General features: G+C 44.6%; 1 protein-coding gene across 2 annotated transcripts; it reads right to left on the bottom strand.

Moving 5' to 3' along the window:
* Nucleotides 1–1,951: 1,951 nt before the first annotated feature.
* On the bottom strand, nt 1,952–16,305 carry CTSO (cathepsin O). 2 transcript variants are annotated; one of them, XM_060279214.1, is made up of 9 exons: nt 16,064–16,192; nt 13,640–13,746; nt 12,196–12,304; nt 9,978–10,117; nt 8,586–8,753; nt 7,408–7,529; nt 4,873–5,036; nt 3,878–3,970; nt 1,952–2,851 (listed from the first exon to the last, which is right to left on the bottom strand). In XM_060279214.1, the coding sequence occupies exons 2-9, from the start codon at nt 13,691–13,693 to the stop codon at nt 2,817–2,819; spliced, it is 885 nt and encodes a 294-aa protein (XP_060135197.1). In that variant the 5' UTR covers nt 13,694–13,746; nt 16,064–16,192; the 3' UTR covers nt 1,952–2,816. The 2 variants fall into 2 exon arrangements, with proteins under 2 accessions (XP_060135197.1, XP_034984116.2); XM_035128225.2 differs by lacking the exon at nt 13,640–13,746 and having other exon boundaries at nt 1,956–2,851; nt 16,064–16,305.
* Nucleotides 16,306–17,304: the final 999 nt, after the last annotated feature.

Raw genomic sequence — 17,304 nt, 5'->3', positions numbered from 1 at the left:
TCCGAATCCCTCATGTCCCCATCCTAGCTCTCTGGATCCCACTCCTGGTACATGACCAAAGCCCTTACTTTACAAGGGTTAGGTAGTCTCCCTTTCTTTGACTGCTTGCAATGTTTTGATTTTGCAAACCAGACAGGCATGGTGGTAGGTCTCTCCTCAGCTAAATCCACCCTCCTGAGTGCATTCCAGCGCTTCTCCCAGGAGAGTCTGCTGATCCCTAAAAGCAGCAAGATCTTCAGCTTGCTGTTGTCCTTTCTTCTGAGTAGCTTCTAAGTCCTGCCACATATCTCAAAGCACAGTCAGCAAAAACCTATCCAAGCCTATCCAGCAAAACTCATCCACTGTTTTATCCCCCACTCCTGCTGCCTCCAAGCATTTAAGCATGGTTATTAGAAGTCAACCCTTCAAACCCGGCTATCTCAGCTTCCCAAGACACCGGTGGGGTTACCGTTTGAAGACTTGAGCCACTGGACTCCAGGCATCTGCGCTGGGCCAACCAGGGATGTGGCTCAGACTACCCTTTTCTTGCTCAGCAGGTTGTCTTCTATCCCAAAAGGGCATTGCTTCTGAATCCTGCTGATTACGCCAGTTTATGTCTTGCTAATCGTAAGGTGGTTCTTTCAAAGAGAGATTCAGAAGCAATACAAAATACACAAGTGAGTGAGAAGATTAAAGATTTGATTCTAAACAGCAAGCAATGTATACATACCCAGCAACCACTTCAATCTCACTTGGAAGCCCTCAAGAACTGGCAAAGCGACTCTCCCAGGTAGCCTCAGTTGGCACAGCCCTGCGGCTGATCAGTCCTTGCATAAGCTTTAAAAAACTGTCCAAACTGTCTGATTTTATAGTCAGTGTGGCTTGCCAGACCGGCTACATGCAGGTCATCCATTAGCCACCCCCTCCCAATGCCTTACTTTCTCAGAACAATGTCCAACATCAAAGAAGGTACCCAGCACTACCCTCCCAAACTGATTAATGCAGCTGAGGGCACCTTCACCTCCTCCCAATGTTCTCAGGACATTAAAGGCTGTTCTCACACCATCAAAGAACTTAACAACAAGAGCAAGGGAGGGGGAATGAACAGAGGCAGGAAGGGTAACCATGTAATATCACTAACTCTTCAACAGCGGTGGAGGAAGCTGCTTGGGCACGGGGTGGGGTGAGCCACCCAGAGGCGGGGCACACTGCTGGGCCTCCAGAGTCTGCCTGCCTCTTCCCACTTAGCTGCCCTACAGCTAGGGGGGAGGCAGCGGGCAGTGGCGTAGTAATAGGGGTTGGGGGGGCACGCTGCCCCAGGCAGCAGGCTGGGCAGGGCTGACCACCTCCGACAGCCACTGCCTTCGGGTTTGCTGCCCCGGGCAGCCAGGCAGCTACGCTGGCAGCGGGCAGACCGTTTGGGCAATGAGAAGCACAGGAGAGACATGGCTTGGGCGTGCTGCAGGCCCGCGTCACCCCCCTCAGTGGTGACACCCAGGGTGGCCTGCACCCACCACACCCCTTCCTCCGCCCCTGCTCTTCAACACATTTTGTCTTCCGGGCAAAATGTACAGGCCCCTATCCCACCACATTTGCCTGCTCACGCCCCCACAATCCCGCTGCCACTTGCTCAACTGCTCCCTCCCCCCCACCTTGCACCTTGGTCTGCTGCTGCTGCTTTTTGCAATTGCCAAAGCACCTCCGCTCGACCCAGACAGTGAGGTCCTCCTCCCAGGGTGTTCTGGAGATTCCCTCGCTGCAAGGGACCGGTTCTGCAACTCCTCACTGCTCTCAGGGCCTGGCCCCTGCAAATAGTCACAGTACTCCTTGCAAAAAGGCTGACTATAACAACATATAATAATAATAATAATAATAATAATAATAATAATAATAATAATAATAATTTTTATTTATACCCCGCCCATCTGGCTGGGTTTCCCCAGCAACTCTGGGCGGCTTCCAACAGAAAAATAAAACACAGTAATCTATTAAACATTAAAAGCCTCCCTGAACAGGGCAAAAGTGTCAGCCCATATAATAGAGAATTCATTTAAGTTAATTTATAGATGACATCTAACAACTTTTTTTTATGACAGATGCAAATTAAAAAGTGGTTTTTTAAAACAAACTTCTTTATTGATCCAGCCAAATTGTAGTCATGTTTTAATCACAATTGTGATAACCTCAAAGTGATTTACAAAAGAAGACAAAATCAGTAAAAATCAGTAGAAAAATAATATCTTCAAACATTCAAAAGATAAAATCAACAATAAACTAAAAACAATTATTACAAGTTTATTATACAAAATGGTGGAATAAGAGGTATGCACCCTGTATATTCAATGTCCATGTAGTTCTGACTTTAATTTGCATTGTGTTTTATAAATTTGTATTTTGTTATCACAAAATTATCATAAGATGGGATTTTACAGACAGGGAACTGAGGCAGAGTGTGTGTTTTTTGTCTTAAGGCTGCACAGCAGGGAAATGCTAGCTGATGAGCTCGGGCCTCCCCGATATAAATCCAGCTCTCCGACCACAATCACTCAGCTCTTATTTAAAATGCTGTGTTAAGCGCAGGTGGAGTCAAGATTCCCAAAACTGAGACTAGAACTGGTAATAAAAAATTTCTTCCGTTTGCAGGATTGATGGTCTGGAATATGCTGCAGAGTGCGACATTACGTTCCCAAATATAAATGTTTTATGGCACTAGCTGGAAGGGGATTCTTTTGTTTGTTGCTGTCAGAATGCCCACAAGTCTCCTCTGAAGAATAAAACATTGTGGAAAAATAGTGATTGAAATGTCTGTCACCGATCCTGCGTTCAGAGCAACCGCTTCACACAAACACGGCAGAAACTACATCAGCAATGCCTAGGAGGCAACGAGAGCAATGTTAACCACTGGATCACTGGATAAATCCTTTACAAAGGAAAGTATTATTGCAACTTCATCTCTTACTCCTTGGTTCCCATGCTATACCAGCATTACAGAACACCCTTTCATTTTAGATCACAAATACTGTATTTTTCGCTCCATAAGACGCACATAGTTTTTAGAGAAGGAAAGGAGGAAAGCCCCGTTTTTTGGGGGGGGGATCAGCTCAAAGTGCAGCTTCTTTTGTAAAGGGGAAAAGCCCCGGGTTTTTTTGAGGATCAGCTCAAAGTTGTTGAGCTTACTTTGCAAAGGGGAAAAAATCCTGTTTTTATGGGGTTCAACTTACAGTTCTGCAACTTCTTTAGAAAAGGAAAGGGAGCCGTTTCTGCAGTTTCCAGACAGATAATCTAATCAGCCAATCACGTGTTGCTGGGGCAACAAACAGCCTCCCTCTGCAGAACATTCAACAATTGGAGGCCTGGGCAAGATGGCAGGGCCAGAAAGGGAGCCAGCGATCGACCATTCGCTCCATAAGATGCACAGACATTTCCCCTTACTTTTTAGGAGGAAAAAAGTGTGTCTTAATGGAGCAAAAAACACGGTACTTCCAGGAGGGAGTGGGTGAGGGTCCCAGCAAAGAGTAGCTTTGATCACTGCATTAGAAGTGAGTAACAGCCGGCTTCGGAGGAATACATAGTGCTTTAACTGTCTCTGTACGTGAGCTTACTTTCCCCCAGCTTTTTTACTCGGAAGTAACTAAGTTGCCATTTGCTTTTATGGGGCATTTTGTTGAAACGTTCCAGAAGGCCTGCAGGCGCCATTTTGGTAATTGAAATAACCCCAAGCTAATGGGTCGTTGTTGGGCAAATGAGCTCTCATACACGTTTATATTCTCTTGCTTTGATAATGTGCAAATGGGCTTGCTTTGATGCTTCAAATAGCCTCTCAAAATAGGGTGATGGGAGAACGCATATGGAGGCTTAAATGTTAAGGATCGACCGCAGTGCCTTTTCTTCAACTTACCACAGAGATTGGACCCTATCTTAATGCGAACGTAGCCGTCTATTCCCCACGAAGTGCCCCAGGAATTTCGAACAATCCAATAAGGAATGCTACCTGTAAAATAACTCCAATAAGTTTCGTTTTGTTTTGTTTAGGACATCTTTGGCAAACTTTAATGCCATTTGTTGGGCAGACGTGGAGGGACTTAAAAGCAGAGCCACAAAATGGAATCCAGATTCTTTATGAAGAATCTGGCTTAGCTAGCACATAGTACTTCAATAGTGTGTTAAAATTGTATTGATGCAATTCACCAGGTGTTCTTAACCTGGGGGTTAATTAGACCCCTAGATTATTCCATCGATGGACTTCAGGGGGCCTGTGAACCAGACGCAAAAAAAGAAGTCTGGGGTCCATCTTGGGAAGGCTTACTGCAATGCTGTGGGGCCAAACCCCTCTTTAAATGACCATGCTGTAAGATCTGGATCGCCTCCATGCACACTGAAGGTGTGAATAGGTGGGGGGGAAACATTTCTTAAAGCTACGGCAGTCTCCGCTGTGTCTCAATTCTCCAAAGGAGCACAGACCCTGGGTGAGTGTCTGGAACCCCAGGCTTTTGCCACCACTCGGCAGAGAGAGGGGGAGGCACCCAAATTCTGTAAAGGTTTGTTGCACAATGAAATCTTTAATAAAACTATTCAAAAAGGAAATGCATGCCACAATAGCATCCCAAACTTTGTCACTTTACTCATGCAATTTTCTGCGATAATGGGGGTTGCAAATGGATCCCCCCCCCCCGGGAACCCATCAACACAGGAATGAGCACTAAAGTTCTACTATATTCCACTAGATTGTGACTTTTTTTTGTCTTTTGAAAGCACAGATAAAATGCTGAAATGAACAATTAGGGAAACATCAGATGAATAAATCGCCATGTGAGCACAGATACAGTTGGGATGGCACTAATATTCTCTGAACTGATACGTTAATAATCAGTTAATTGGCGGTTGAAAACTCACCTGTCGTATCATAACCAGTAACTAGAACAGCGTGATTTGCTTCGCCACTGGAGCAGTGATACTGGATGATGCCCCCAAGGTAATCTTGCCAGCTGACTGCATCTACAAGTACTGGCAAAGGCCCATATTTAATGAGCATCTTCATCATTTCGTCTTCACGGCCACTGCAAGGTAAGAGGAATAACCCCCAACTGTCAGAATTCAGTCTAGCATCAAAATACAGTGGTGCCTCGCTTAACGAATGCCCTGCTTAACGAAATTTCCGCTTAACGAAATGATTTTTTTGAGCGGAGGTTGCCTCGCTAGACGAATTCGTTTTACGAAAAATTCGTCTAGCGAATCGCGGTTTCCCATAGGAATGCATTGAAATTCAATTAATGCGTTCCTATGGGCAAAAAAAAATTCAATGCATTCCTATGGGATTCACTAGACAAATTTTTCGTTATAAGAAAAGACCTGTGGAACGAATTAAATTCGTCTAGCGAGGCACCACTGTAGTTTGAAACAACCAGCTGCTGAGCACCTTTTGTTTGGCAGGTATCCGGCCCCTTAGGTTGCAGAAATCAGTCTATATTACAGAAAATAAACTTGCTGTACTAAGCAGAAGTTATTCAGAGTAGTATTGGTATGTTGGGGCCGCCATACGTCCGGAGTTTCCTGGACACATTCAGGACTTGTCCTTCAAAAACAGTGTCTGAGCAGAACTGTTAAAATTATCTGGGGGAAACCTGAGCACATGGCAACCCTTCTTGGAATCTGTGTCCAGGCAACTTTTGTGTCCAGATTTTCACTTTTTGAAATGTGGCAGCCCTATTTATGTTATTTTATAGCTACTGAAACTGGCAATTTCAACAAAGGTGGTTTTAATTAAGAACTCTTTCACGATTTTGTGTATCATGTTACTTGGGAACCGCCCTCACGGTAAGCCAGCATTTAAAAGTCTATTCATCTGACAAGGATCAAGAATCACATTTTGTGCCATGGCCTTATTTTTTTCTCACTTATTATTGCTGTATAGGTAATTAAGCAGAGGTAATAATATACCTCTGCTTAACTGAGAGAGAATAGTACTTGTGGCCGTGCTCAGTTTGCTGTGGGAAGACATCTTGCCAGTAGGTACACCTCTTCCTGTAGCCTCTGCCCACCCTCCAATCTGCAAAGATTATCTCCCCCTCCACCCTGCCACTGGATGCCTTCCCCCAATGGAGATAAACCAGTTAGATACCACTCTTTGATTTCTAGCTATTTGTAAACCACCCCCATTTATTCTGATGATGATTCACAAACCCTCCCCCCCCCCCCGTAGAACCCAGTTAAATAACATGTAGTAAGAACTTTCTGCTTTTTCACAAATTGTACTCTGTGTTACTGTTTGTTCGGGTCAAGTGAGAAAAGCAGGGCACACATTGCAAAAGAAATGCAAACACTACAGGCCAACTTTCACCATGATTTGTGAAACATCACCTGCCCCCTTGTCATGGAAGTTAAAAGCACTTTCTGTGCATCCTCTTGCATTGACAAGTCATCCCGCTCTGCAGTCAACAACTGCTCTGCATTTGGAAGGGAAATGACAGCTGTGGATGCATTTGCTACACCAGGGGTCAAAGTCTCTCTCTCTCTACCTGGAACGTCAGCATTCATTCTTGAACCACAGTTCAAGAAGGATACTGACAAGCTGGAACGTGTCCAGAGGAGGGCAACTAAAATGGTCAAACACCTGGAAAAGATGCCTTCTGAGGAACGGCTTAGGGAGCTGGGTATGTTTAGCCTGGAGAAGAGAAGGTTAAGGGGTGATATGATAGTCATGTTCAAATATATAAAAGGATGTCATATGGAGGAGGGTGAAAGGTTGTTTTCTGCTGCTCCAGAGAAGCGGACACGGAGCAATGGATTCAAGCTACAAGAAAGAAGATTCCACCTAAACTGACAGTAAGAGCTGTTCGGCAGTGGAATTTGCTACCAAGGAGTGTGGTGGAGTCTCCTTCTTTGGAGGTCTTTAAGCAGAGGCTTGACAGCCATCTGTCAGGAATGCTTTGATGGTGTGTCCTGCTTGGCAGGGGGTTGGACTGGATGGCCCTTGTGGTCTCTTCCAACGCTATGATTCTATGTATGATCTTTGAAACTCCAGAAGGGAGGCAGGATTTAGCAAGGTTCAGCAACCTTCTGCTGAGTACTTCAAAAGAACTGAAGACGAAAGGTGTGTTTTCTTAGGAACGTCTGTTAACGATAGTTACCATGTTTTGTTAAAGCAAACATGCTTGCATCTCTAGCAGGCATGCTAGATACGTAGAGATGCGAGAAGCTGCAACCCTCTGGATGTTGCTGGACTCTCAACTCATGCCATCCCCTGCAGCCAGCATGGCTATTTGTCAGCGACAATGGGAGCTGTACTTTCAGCAACACCCAGAAGGCCATGGATTCCCCAGGTGCAGTACTGAAGAAGTTTATAACCGTGGTAGTCACTTGGAATGTGAATCTACTGGGCTAGTCGGGGGGGGGGGGAAGGGCCCTGTGAAATTACTCACTAGTTGTTACCTTAGGTTATAAGCGGTATAGCCTGTGATTGAGACTCCAAAATCGGAGCGGCTGAAGTAATGGCACATTCCTGTTTCAGCTTTAAAAGAATACTCCGCATCTCTCACCAGCTTCACACGTGTCTGCAAGAAGACGTATCAAACGAGTTGCTTGTGATTAAATAGCAACACATTTTTGTGCTATTGAAAGTTGCTTTGGACATGCCAGAGTCTGTACTGCTTAAATTATTTTATTTACTTCCTAAAATGTATTTATCGCTTGATTTAAAAAATAAAATAAAAGTCTGCAGCTTATAAGAATAAAACAAGAAAATTATCAATAAGAACAGTTGAAAGCAACTATTTTAAACGTTCAAAAATAATTAAACCAATGATGAACTAAAAATGAATTAAAACGCATGTCAACATTCTACGTGTCCAGATAGGCTTTTCTAAACAAATATATTTTTAGCTGGTGCAGTAGAGACTCCTGCATGTTGTTCAATAGGCAGGGAGTTCCAAAGTTACTGCCGCAATAAAAGATTGATTTCTTACAAATAACCCAGGGTTGGCAAACAGTGAAAATTCAGAAAGAAAAGTTGTTGAGCTTTTTTGGCAAAATCGCAAAACACGTGCCATTTTGGGGCTACAGTCATACCGCCTGCTATGTCCGCTTCAGGTTGCGTGTTTTCATCTTGCGTCCCGCGGCAACCCGGAAGTACCGGAATGGGTTACTTTGGGGTTTTGCCGCATGCGCAGAAGCACTAAATCGCGCTGTGCAGATGCGCCGCTTTGAGTTGCAGGCTTTTCATGTTACGGACGGGCCTCCAGAACAGATCCCGTCCGTAACACGAGGTACCACTGTATTCATATAGAAAATTGGCCAAAACGGCACTGCCAACAGCAGAAAGATATGAGCCCACTAGCCATACTCTCAACTTATGTCAGGGAGAGAAATATTTCCTCAATGGAGGCCACATGATGAGCAGATGTTGGAGCAGGACCATCTATTGCTCATCTTGCCTAACTTATGACAGCCCTGGAGATATCTAATTGGCAAAAATTGGAGACAATATTTGGGACTACACAACTTTTGATCTACTACAAGAGGGCAATGTTTTTCAAGTCTGAGATTCGCCTTCTCTTTACCCAACACTGTCACGTATTAACGGAGCCTGTGGGTTTGTAAGAAATGAATACCTGATTCAGCCAACTCAGCGCAGTAACCGTAGAGCCGCCGCTGCAGCCTTTATTCTCGTAAGAACAGTCGATAACCTGCTGCACGCTGAGGTTCTCCAAAACGTTCCCTTTAATTGCAAACGCGGACTCTACTCCACTGACAATGCTGAAAGCCCAACAGCCGCCACACTGGAAAAGAAATGCTGAAGGTGATGGATTACAACAGGAAGCGTAAAGATGAATGTAAAACAAACATTTCACACAGAAATTTACAGGATAAAAACTCCCCTTGCAAAATTAATGGATATGGAACAGTTACATAAGAACAAAAGTCATCAGATCAGTGGCTGTTAAAATAAAGGATCAAGATCGGAACAGTTGTATTTGGGCTAAGAGTATTGAAGCAGGACGAAAAAAGAACAACATTCCCTGAAATCCAGAACACAGGAAGTCATTCAAAATTGTTTAATTTGGTATTGGATAATTGGCTTTTTTAATCGTATTATAATTTGGTATTGTATTAATGTGGCCTTTGTTGGATTGTGATAAATTAAAATTATTTTTAAAATTATTTAGAAAAAGAAAAACAATTGTCCTTAGTTGCCCTTCATACTTTTTTTTTAAGCACAAATTTGTTTCAAAGCCTGTTTTTCACATAGTTCCGTACAGGTAGTGTTTTATCCAGCGATGTTGCTCAACTGGCAGTAAGGCTTCCATCAGTGGAACAGGGAAGGAAACAATTTTCAGGCATTTCCTTTCCCCCTATGCTTCCCTATATCTGTTCTAGAGGGCCCCCTGCGGACAGACATTGTTGGGTTTTTTTAAAAATACGGCAAGTGCAGAGGCTTCACCTCGGCTTTTCTACTACCTGTAATGAAAAAGCCAGATCATATCAACCAGAGAAATGGTGTTATAAACATGCACCACTGCCGTGTCAACAATGGAGATGTATTCTCATCTCAGAAGGGCACTGGAGCTCTCATTATATTATATTTTCTTTCTTTCTACCAATTTATTGGTTTTTCCAAATTTTAAACAAATCAATGCCAAATTAAATCAAAATTTAATGCAAAAAAGATGACTTCCCACTCTTTGTCCTAAATGTGTCCCTGTTTCCCCCCTTTGCTGCTTAATAGTACACACTTATCTCTGGTTCACAATCCATTCCTTATGTTCAACAGCTGTCGATTTATCAATTCCTACTCGTACATTTACCGAACAATACCATATACCCTTAAGGAACAAAAGAGGTTACACATCCCCCCTGCCTATCTATTTTAAATCATTATATTTCTGTGTTAATTTCCCTTTCTTATCTTCTTATCATCTTGCCTCATTGTATTACCTTAAGGCTGCTGGAGTTTTGAGGGAAGCAGGTCCAAAGTTAGGCAGAAAATCAACTGTGGAACTTACCGCTTCTTGATTCCTCACGCTGGTAACGACATTCTTGTCCCTCCAATCAAACTTTGCTGGTAAGGGTGTTTCCGTGCCCTCTAGGCTCGCTCCCGGCATATACTTGGGAACTTTAAAAAGTCTACTTTTTAAGTAAGTAGCTTTAAAACAAAACAAAACAAAAGTTCTGTTATTTTCTAGTTTTGATTACAGCCAATTCAGAGACATTGTCTCTAAAAGCCAATCACTTACATTTTTTCCAGTCATCATTATTTATAAAATGTAGATACTGCCCTTCATCTGAGGATCCTATGATTTACAGCACTTTACAGTACAGAAATGTAAAAAAATAAACAACATAATAATGAATAAAACAATCCCTACCCCAGTTTAAAACACCAAAGGCCTGGGATAATCATAGAATCATAAAATTGTAGAGTTTGAAGGAACCAGGTGGATCATTAGTCTACCTCCCTGCAGTGCAGGAATATTTAGTCCATCATGGGACTTGAACCCATGACCCTGAGATTAAGTGTCTCATGCTTTTCCAGCTGAGCTATCCCTCAGGGCTAAGAAGAGGAAAGCCTGTCACCTAAAGATACGTAACGAAGGCGTTAGGCGAGCCTCCCTGGAGAGAGCATTCCACAAACTTAACAAATTCCACGTATTTAATAACAAAAAGCCAGAAACAAGTGCTGGGTTCGCTTGGTCTCGTTCCCCGATGTAAGAAGTCAATTTTGAATGACTTCCCGTGTTCTGGATTTCAGGGAATGTTGTTCGTATTTCGTCCTGCTTCAATACTCTTAGCCCAAATACAACAGTTCCAATCTTGATCCTTTATTTTAACAGCCACTGATCTGATGGCTTTTGTTCGTATTTAACTGTTCCATATCCATACATAGTTAAATCATGGAACTCACTTGGATGGCTTCAAAAGGGGATTAGACAAATTCTCAGAGAAGACTTAATCAATGGCTCCTGTCCATGTTGGAGGCTCTGCTCTGCTCTGCAATGCACCTGAATACCATTTGCTGGAGACCACAGGAGAGAGTTGCTCTTGTGCTCATTTCCTGCTTGTGGGTTTCCTACAGGCATCTGGTCAACTACTGTGAGAAAAGGGTGCTGGACCAGATGGGCCATTGGCCTGATCCAGCAGGCCCTTCTTATGTTCCCTTGCCCTACTCTCCCATCTTTTCCTGCAGCATGTTAATGTTAATGTTTCACACTTGGCTTGTTTCAACCAAATATCTCAAGGGCTGTCCCATGGAAGGGGGGACAACCTTGTTTTCTCCTGCTCTGGAGGGTAGGATTCGAATCAATGGCTTCAAGTTTCAAGAAAGGAGATTCTGACTGAACACCAGGAAGAACTTTCTGAAGGTAAGAGCTGTTTGACACTGGAACAGTCTCCTTTGTAAGGTGGTGGGCTCTCCTTCCTTCAAAATTTTTAAGCAGAGGTTGGATGGCCATCTGTCATGGATGCTTTAGCTGATATTCCTGCATTGCAGGGGGGTTGGACTAGATGACCCTCGGGGTCCCTTCCAACTCTACAATTCTATGATTCTATGAACCACAGTTCCCCATTTTGAGCACAAAGTGAAACTGCTGTATAAAGAGATGAGGATCAGAAGTGAGCCAGTATGTGATGAGGTGAAGGATGGGTGCTTGTTCTCAGTTCAATAAAGTATTCTTTATTAAGCCAGGAACTGATCCAAATGATCTACCACAAGACGGAGACTTGTTCGTGTGGGCCACCTTATTTTCCTTTCATTGTCTCTTGGCCACAGCAAGCCTTCATCATTCATACCGTCTACTAGTGAAGCATTCTAGTTCTACTGAATGATCTCACGTATATTGTTTTGATAAATCCTTGCTTTCTGCAAAAGTCTGGACTGCTCAATTCTCAGGTCTACTCTAGACCTAGAGATATCAAACTATGAAGAGAAAGGGATGGTTAAATGAAATAAACGGAGAAAGGAATGATTAATAGCTGCAAAAATAATAATTGTCATAGCAACGTGCATATTGAAACATTCTGACAGGTTGAAGCTCAGAGAGTCTGAAATTTAGGGAGACCATAGATCTTCCCAAGACAAAAACGAGCACTTTACTCCTGCTTAGCATGATGTTCAGGCACACCAAATCATATCAAAAGGATGTCAAAATAGCTTGCACTGAAGATAAGGCAAAATGGTATTGTTCGCAAAAAGCATTAAATATTTTGTAATGTAATACTCTGTACCTCTAAATTCTTCTGGAAACAAGTGGGAAAATTTATTTATTCCATAGACAGCAGTAGCGTTGTCGCTAGATGAGAACGAATTCAAATGCCTGATTCTCTTAATGCTTTCCTGGAAAAAACAAAAGCATAATTACGCTCTTGAAATGTAATGAAGTCTGTCTGTCTGTTTGTTGGATGGCACATTGTACGCCTCCTTCCGGCAACTCCTGCAACCAAGCTAGTGCCAAATGTCTTGCTCTGGTTTCCTTTGGACCACATCAGAGAGGCCGAGAGGGGGGGGGGTCTTGTTGTCTGGGCAGCCCAGGACCCACTGGCGGTGCGATCCCGGTAGGGTGCTATCGCGGCTGCCACCCCACTCGCTCTGCAAGGTGGCATTTCCCACCCCCAGGACATGTGCCATGCCCCTGCGGGCAGCGCCCCCGGGACGTGCACCATGCCCCGCCCCTGCCTGCTCTGCACCGCCCCCCCCCCGGTGCCGGAGCATGAAGCTCCACCATTGCCTGGACCTCCATACACACTGCCTAGGCTTGCACCCCGGGGAGGTTATTTCAGTGCTGCTAACACAGCAGTCTGGCTTTACCCCTAGAGGCACACTCCATTGTCTCTCAAAACAGATAGATGACGACGACTACAACAACAACAACTAGACAGAGGCCTGTCAACAAACCTAGATGCTACCTCTGTTGTTTCCCAAGTGTTTTCTTCGGATCAAAAAGATGAGTTACATTGGGTGTGTGTGTAATGGAATAAAAGAGATTTATCTGAGAATTGGCAATCTGCATTTGTAGTTATGTGTGTGTAGTTTTATGGCCTACCAGGGGTTTGACACCAGCTTCTATCAGCCTTGCCCAACATGGCCAACGATCAGGGATGATTGTGGTTTCGGTCTAGGATACCTAGAGGCCCACAGGTTGAGCACCCACTTCGTACTATCAGCTGGCGATAATACCTGCCCTCTTTTGCCCAAGGCCACATTGACCTGTAACAACTGTGGAGCATTGTTGTCGTTTAGTCGTGTCTGACTCTTCGTGACCCCATGGACCATAGCACACCAGGCACTCCTGTCTTCCGCTGCCTCCCGCAGCTTGGTCAAACTCATGTTCGTAGCTTCGAGAACACTGTCCAACCATCTCGTCCTCTGTTGTTCCCTTCTCCTAGTGCCCTCAATCTTTCCCAACATCAGGGTCTTTTCCATGGAGTCTTCTCATGAGGTGGCCAAAGTATTGGAGCCTCAGCTTCAGGATCTGTCCTTCCAGTGAGCACTCAGGGCCGATTTCCTTCAGAATGGATAGGTTTGATCTTCTTGCAGTCCATGGGACTCTCAAGAGTCTCCTCCAGCACCATAATTCAAAAGCATCAATTCTTTGCGATCAGCCTTCTTTAAGGTCCAGCTCTCACTTCTATACATCACTACTGGGAAAACCATAGCTTTAACTATACGGACCTTTGTCGGCAAGGTGATGTCTCTGCTTTTTAAGATGCTGTCTAGGTTTGTCATTGCTTTTCTCCCAAGAAGCAGGCGTCTTTTAATTTCGTGACTGTTGTCACCATCTGCAGTGATACAGTTAACCAAATAAGGTGCTTCCCATACTGATAAAGGGTAAAGGTAAAGGGACCCCAGACCATTAGGTCCAGTTGCGGATGACTCAGGAGTTGCGGTGCTCATCTCGCTTTACTGGATGAGGGAGCTTCCAGGTCATGCGGCCAGCATGACTAAGCCGCTTCTGGTGATACACTGTTTACCTTCCCGCCGGAGCGGTACCTATTTATCTACTTGCACTTTGACGTGCTTTCGAACTGCTAGACTGGCAGGAGCAGGGGCCGAGCAACAGGAGCTCACCCCATCACGGGGATTCAAACCGCCGACCTTCCGATCGGCAATCCCTAGGCTCTGTGGTTTAACCCACAGTGCCACCCACGTCCCTCCTTCCCATACTGATATCTTCCATTAAATCATCAATGGCAGTGGGTTCATTCACACTTTCTGCATTTCTAGGCACAGGTATGGGCTTTCCAGGTCTGTTTCTGAGTGTCCTCCCCCTTCTTTTTTGCCCGGCAAAGGTGCTATTTACCACTGAATAAACTACTGAAAACCCAAATTGTGGTTTGCTCCAAATCTTTGGAACTTAACCTGCAGACACTTCTGGAGAAATGGATTTCACTTTTCTCTCCTCTCTCTTTATTTGGAGTCTTACTGGCACCCATTCCCTTAATTTTTCTACATTCTCTCCTTTCTTCGTCCACACAGCTTTCTGTTTGCATATAGGCACATTTCATTTAACGTGCCTTAAGTGTGCCTTACACCATAATCACAGAACCTCCAAGTGTCCCTATTTTCCAGGGACGTCCCTGATTTAGAGAAGCTGTCCCAGTTTCTGATTTGATCCTGGAATGTCCCCCGAGCCACCTAAAGGCAATCCTGTATAGGGAAGTGTTTTTTAATGTTTTCTTATGTTTTCTTATATACTGGAAGCCGCCCAGAGTGGCTGGGGTAACCCAGTGAGATATGTGGGGTATAAACAATAAAATTATCATTATGGAATGGGGCGTCCAATTTTCATTGGAGAAATGTTGGAGGGTATGTAATCAGTTACATGCAATTCATGTAAACAGTGATAGTACAATGGGGTTTTTTTTTCAGTGGTTCACAACCACCAAGTTTCAAGAGGGACTCTCAAAGCCCAATGATTGCACTTCCACAAGATTACTTGCTGAACTTAAAAAAATGCTAAACACACAAACATTTATTTGTTTTATGCCAAGACAGGAATTGGCTGAACAGCACCAACTTACCACAAGGACCCACAATTTCTGAGCAATTCCCTGTTCGTTTATGTTGTAGCCAAATTAGCAGAGAATTTCATAGCTCACAAAATTAGTACGGCATAATAAACTTTTGCCAACAACAGCCCCACTTTCAGGATTTTTAGGGTTTCAAGTATGACATCTTGTGGTGAAGATGAGGAGTACAAAAACTATCCACTTTCATTTATTCACTGAAAAATATTTGTTGAAGATAGTCTCCTAAGCATCTGCTGTTCACTGCTTGTCAATTTTACAGGGGGAAACATCTTTGAAATTGGGCTTATTCTTCTTCCTTCAACTGCACATCAAAACCCACTTTTCCTGTATGTCTTTCTCCTTAACCCTGACCATTTTTCATACATGACCATTTTTCACCCTCTGCGCCTTTCGTTTTTCCCTCACCCCTATTTTTGTTATTTTATTTCCTCCAATCTTTTAAACGGCAAGCTCCACGTTTGATTCGGTCCGAAACAGCATACAGGTGGTGCCACAGAAAACAAGACACGCAACTTTTGCATGAACTCCCAGCTGAATACGAAGCTAAGCTATTGGAATCAATGGGAAGCAGCTCTGATCTAAACCTCCCTTTATCCAAAGATCCCAGGGTGAGGTACAGCATTAAGAACATAATTTAAAGAGCAGCCTTGGGGATCTGGAAGGGGGTGGTAGCCAACCAAGCTTTACTCGAGAGTGGACCCACTGAAAACCATGTCTGTGATTCAATTGGGTCCATTAATTCCAGCGGGGCTGGCTCAGGAGTAAATTGTGCGGCAGATGCACACCATACACTTAAAGCGCATGACACCCCCCCCCCCGAAAAAAACCTGGAAGTTGGAACCTGTAACCCGCCCCGCCCCCCAAGTCTGATGCTCGATATTTATTTTTTGAGGGGGAGGGAGAAGCCATATGCTTTAAATATGTGCTGGATATGCGTGTGTGCCTTGGCTGTGCCGCCACATTTGGGACTGGGATGGAGATCTTGCCTCCAGCCCCACAAGGAAGCAGCGCGCAAGGACTGGGGCTCCTGCCGGCCTCTCCCTCTCCTCTCCCCGCTGGCACCTACCTGCAAGGCGGCTTCCTCCGTCCCCTCTCTGCCCCTGGGATGCAACGAAGGCAGCCTGGACCCGTGATGCCGACCCTCTCCGGCTCCCAGGAAGGGCAGCAAGCAGGAGAGGAGAAGCCACGGCTTCATGGAGAGCCTCTCCGGAAGAGCTGCGCTCTGGCGCTGCTGGGTTTTCGCCAGGACTCGTTTTTTTCCTTTCGCTTTGCTGGCTGCTGCTGCTCCTCCTCCCCAGAGAAGATAGCCTCAAGGGAGAATTTCCCCTTCTGAGCGCCTCCAGCTGCCTTCGGCTGGGCTCTTTTGTTTGTTCCACTTGTCGCTGCAGAAAGCACTTTTGAGTGGTCCGTCCCAGAGGGAGGGAGGGAGGGAGGGAGGGATGAGAGGCGTCCGCCTCCAGCCTTGCAACTTGGCAAAACTTGTCACTGCAAAGAACGGTGGCTCTCATCCTCAAGGTGAATCTCTGGCTTCCCCCTTTTTGGACCCAGGGCTCTCCTTCCTTGGAGGTTTTTAAGCTGAGTTTGGACGGCCGTCTGCCAGCGATGCTTTAGTTGAGATTCTTGGATTGCAGGTTGGACTAGAGGACCGGGGTCCCCTTCCAGCTCTACAATTCTGGAGTCTTAATTTCCCCTTACAGAACTCGTGGGATTTCAAAACATCCCACTTAGATCCTGGGAGGAAGCTTTTGATTTCACCCAGACTCTTTTTATGGCAGACCCTTATTACCGGTACTCTGTTTCTTATTTACTGCATTTGTATCCCAAGGTGGTTTACCCAGGTGTTTAGAAACGCTGGCGGGAATTTTAATCTGTTAATATTTTAAATTTTTCCATGTTTTAATGCATTGGGGAACCCCCCCCCTTTTATGCTTTTATCTTTTTGTGAACTTGCTTTGAGGTTTTTGTTTTGGGAGTTTTTTTGGCCATCAAGCGGTTAAAATGTTTCTCCTCTCGCCTTGCTTAATCCACACAACAACCCTGCCATGAAGGTAAGGCAGAGAGGCAGTGACTGGCCCCCAAGGTCACCCACTGAGCAAGGGGAGATTTGAACCCGTGTCTCCAAGGGTCGCCCATAACCCTAAACCACCACACAGCAGTTCCGCTTTTATTAAAAAGATACTCTATTAATCAGAGGTTGGTCTATTAATTCTATTAATAGAATTAATTAATTCTATTGATAGAATATTTGAAGATGGCGAAATTGACGGCTATAATAAGAGATGTACCCAGGCAGAAAATTATGAAAGA

This window comes from Zootoca vivipara, chromosome 10, assembly GCF_963506605.1.
Source record: "Zootoca vivipara chromosome 10, rZooViv1.1, whole genome shotgun sequence".
In the NCBI taxonomy this organism is placed as follows: domain Eukaryota; kingdom Metazoa; phylum Chordata; class Lepidosauria; order Squamata; family Lacertidae; genus Zootoca; species Zootoca vivipara.
This window is presented reverse-complemented; position numbering and strand designations above follow the sequence as displayed.

Coding starts and splice junctions, on each gene's coding strand:
- CTSO (XM_035128225.2), bottom strand. CDS start 16,192: ATGAAGCCGTGGCTTCTCCTCTCCTGCTTGCTGCCCTTCCTGGGAGCC. Junction 7,530..8,585: donor CGCTGAGTTGGCTGAATCAG/GTATTCATTTCT, acceptor GTCTTCTTGCAG/ACACGTGTGAAGCTGGTGAG. Junction 5,037..7,407: donor TATACCGCTTATAACCTAAG/GTAACAACTAGT, acceptor CTTACCTTGCAG/TGGCCGTGAAGACGAAATGA.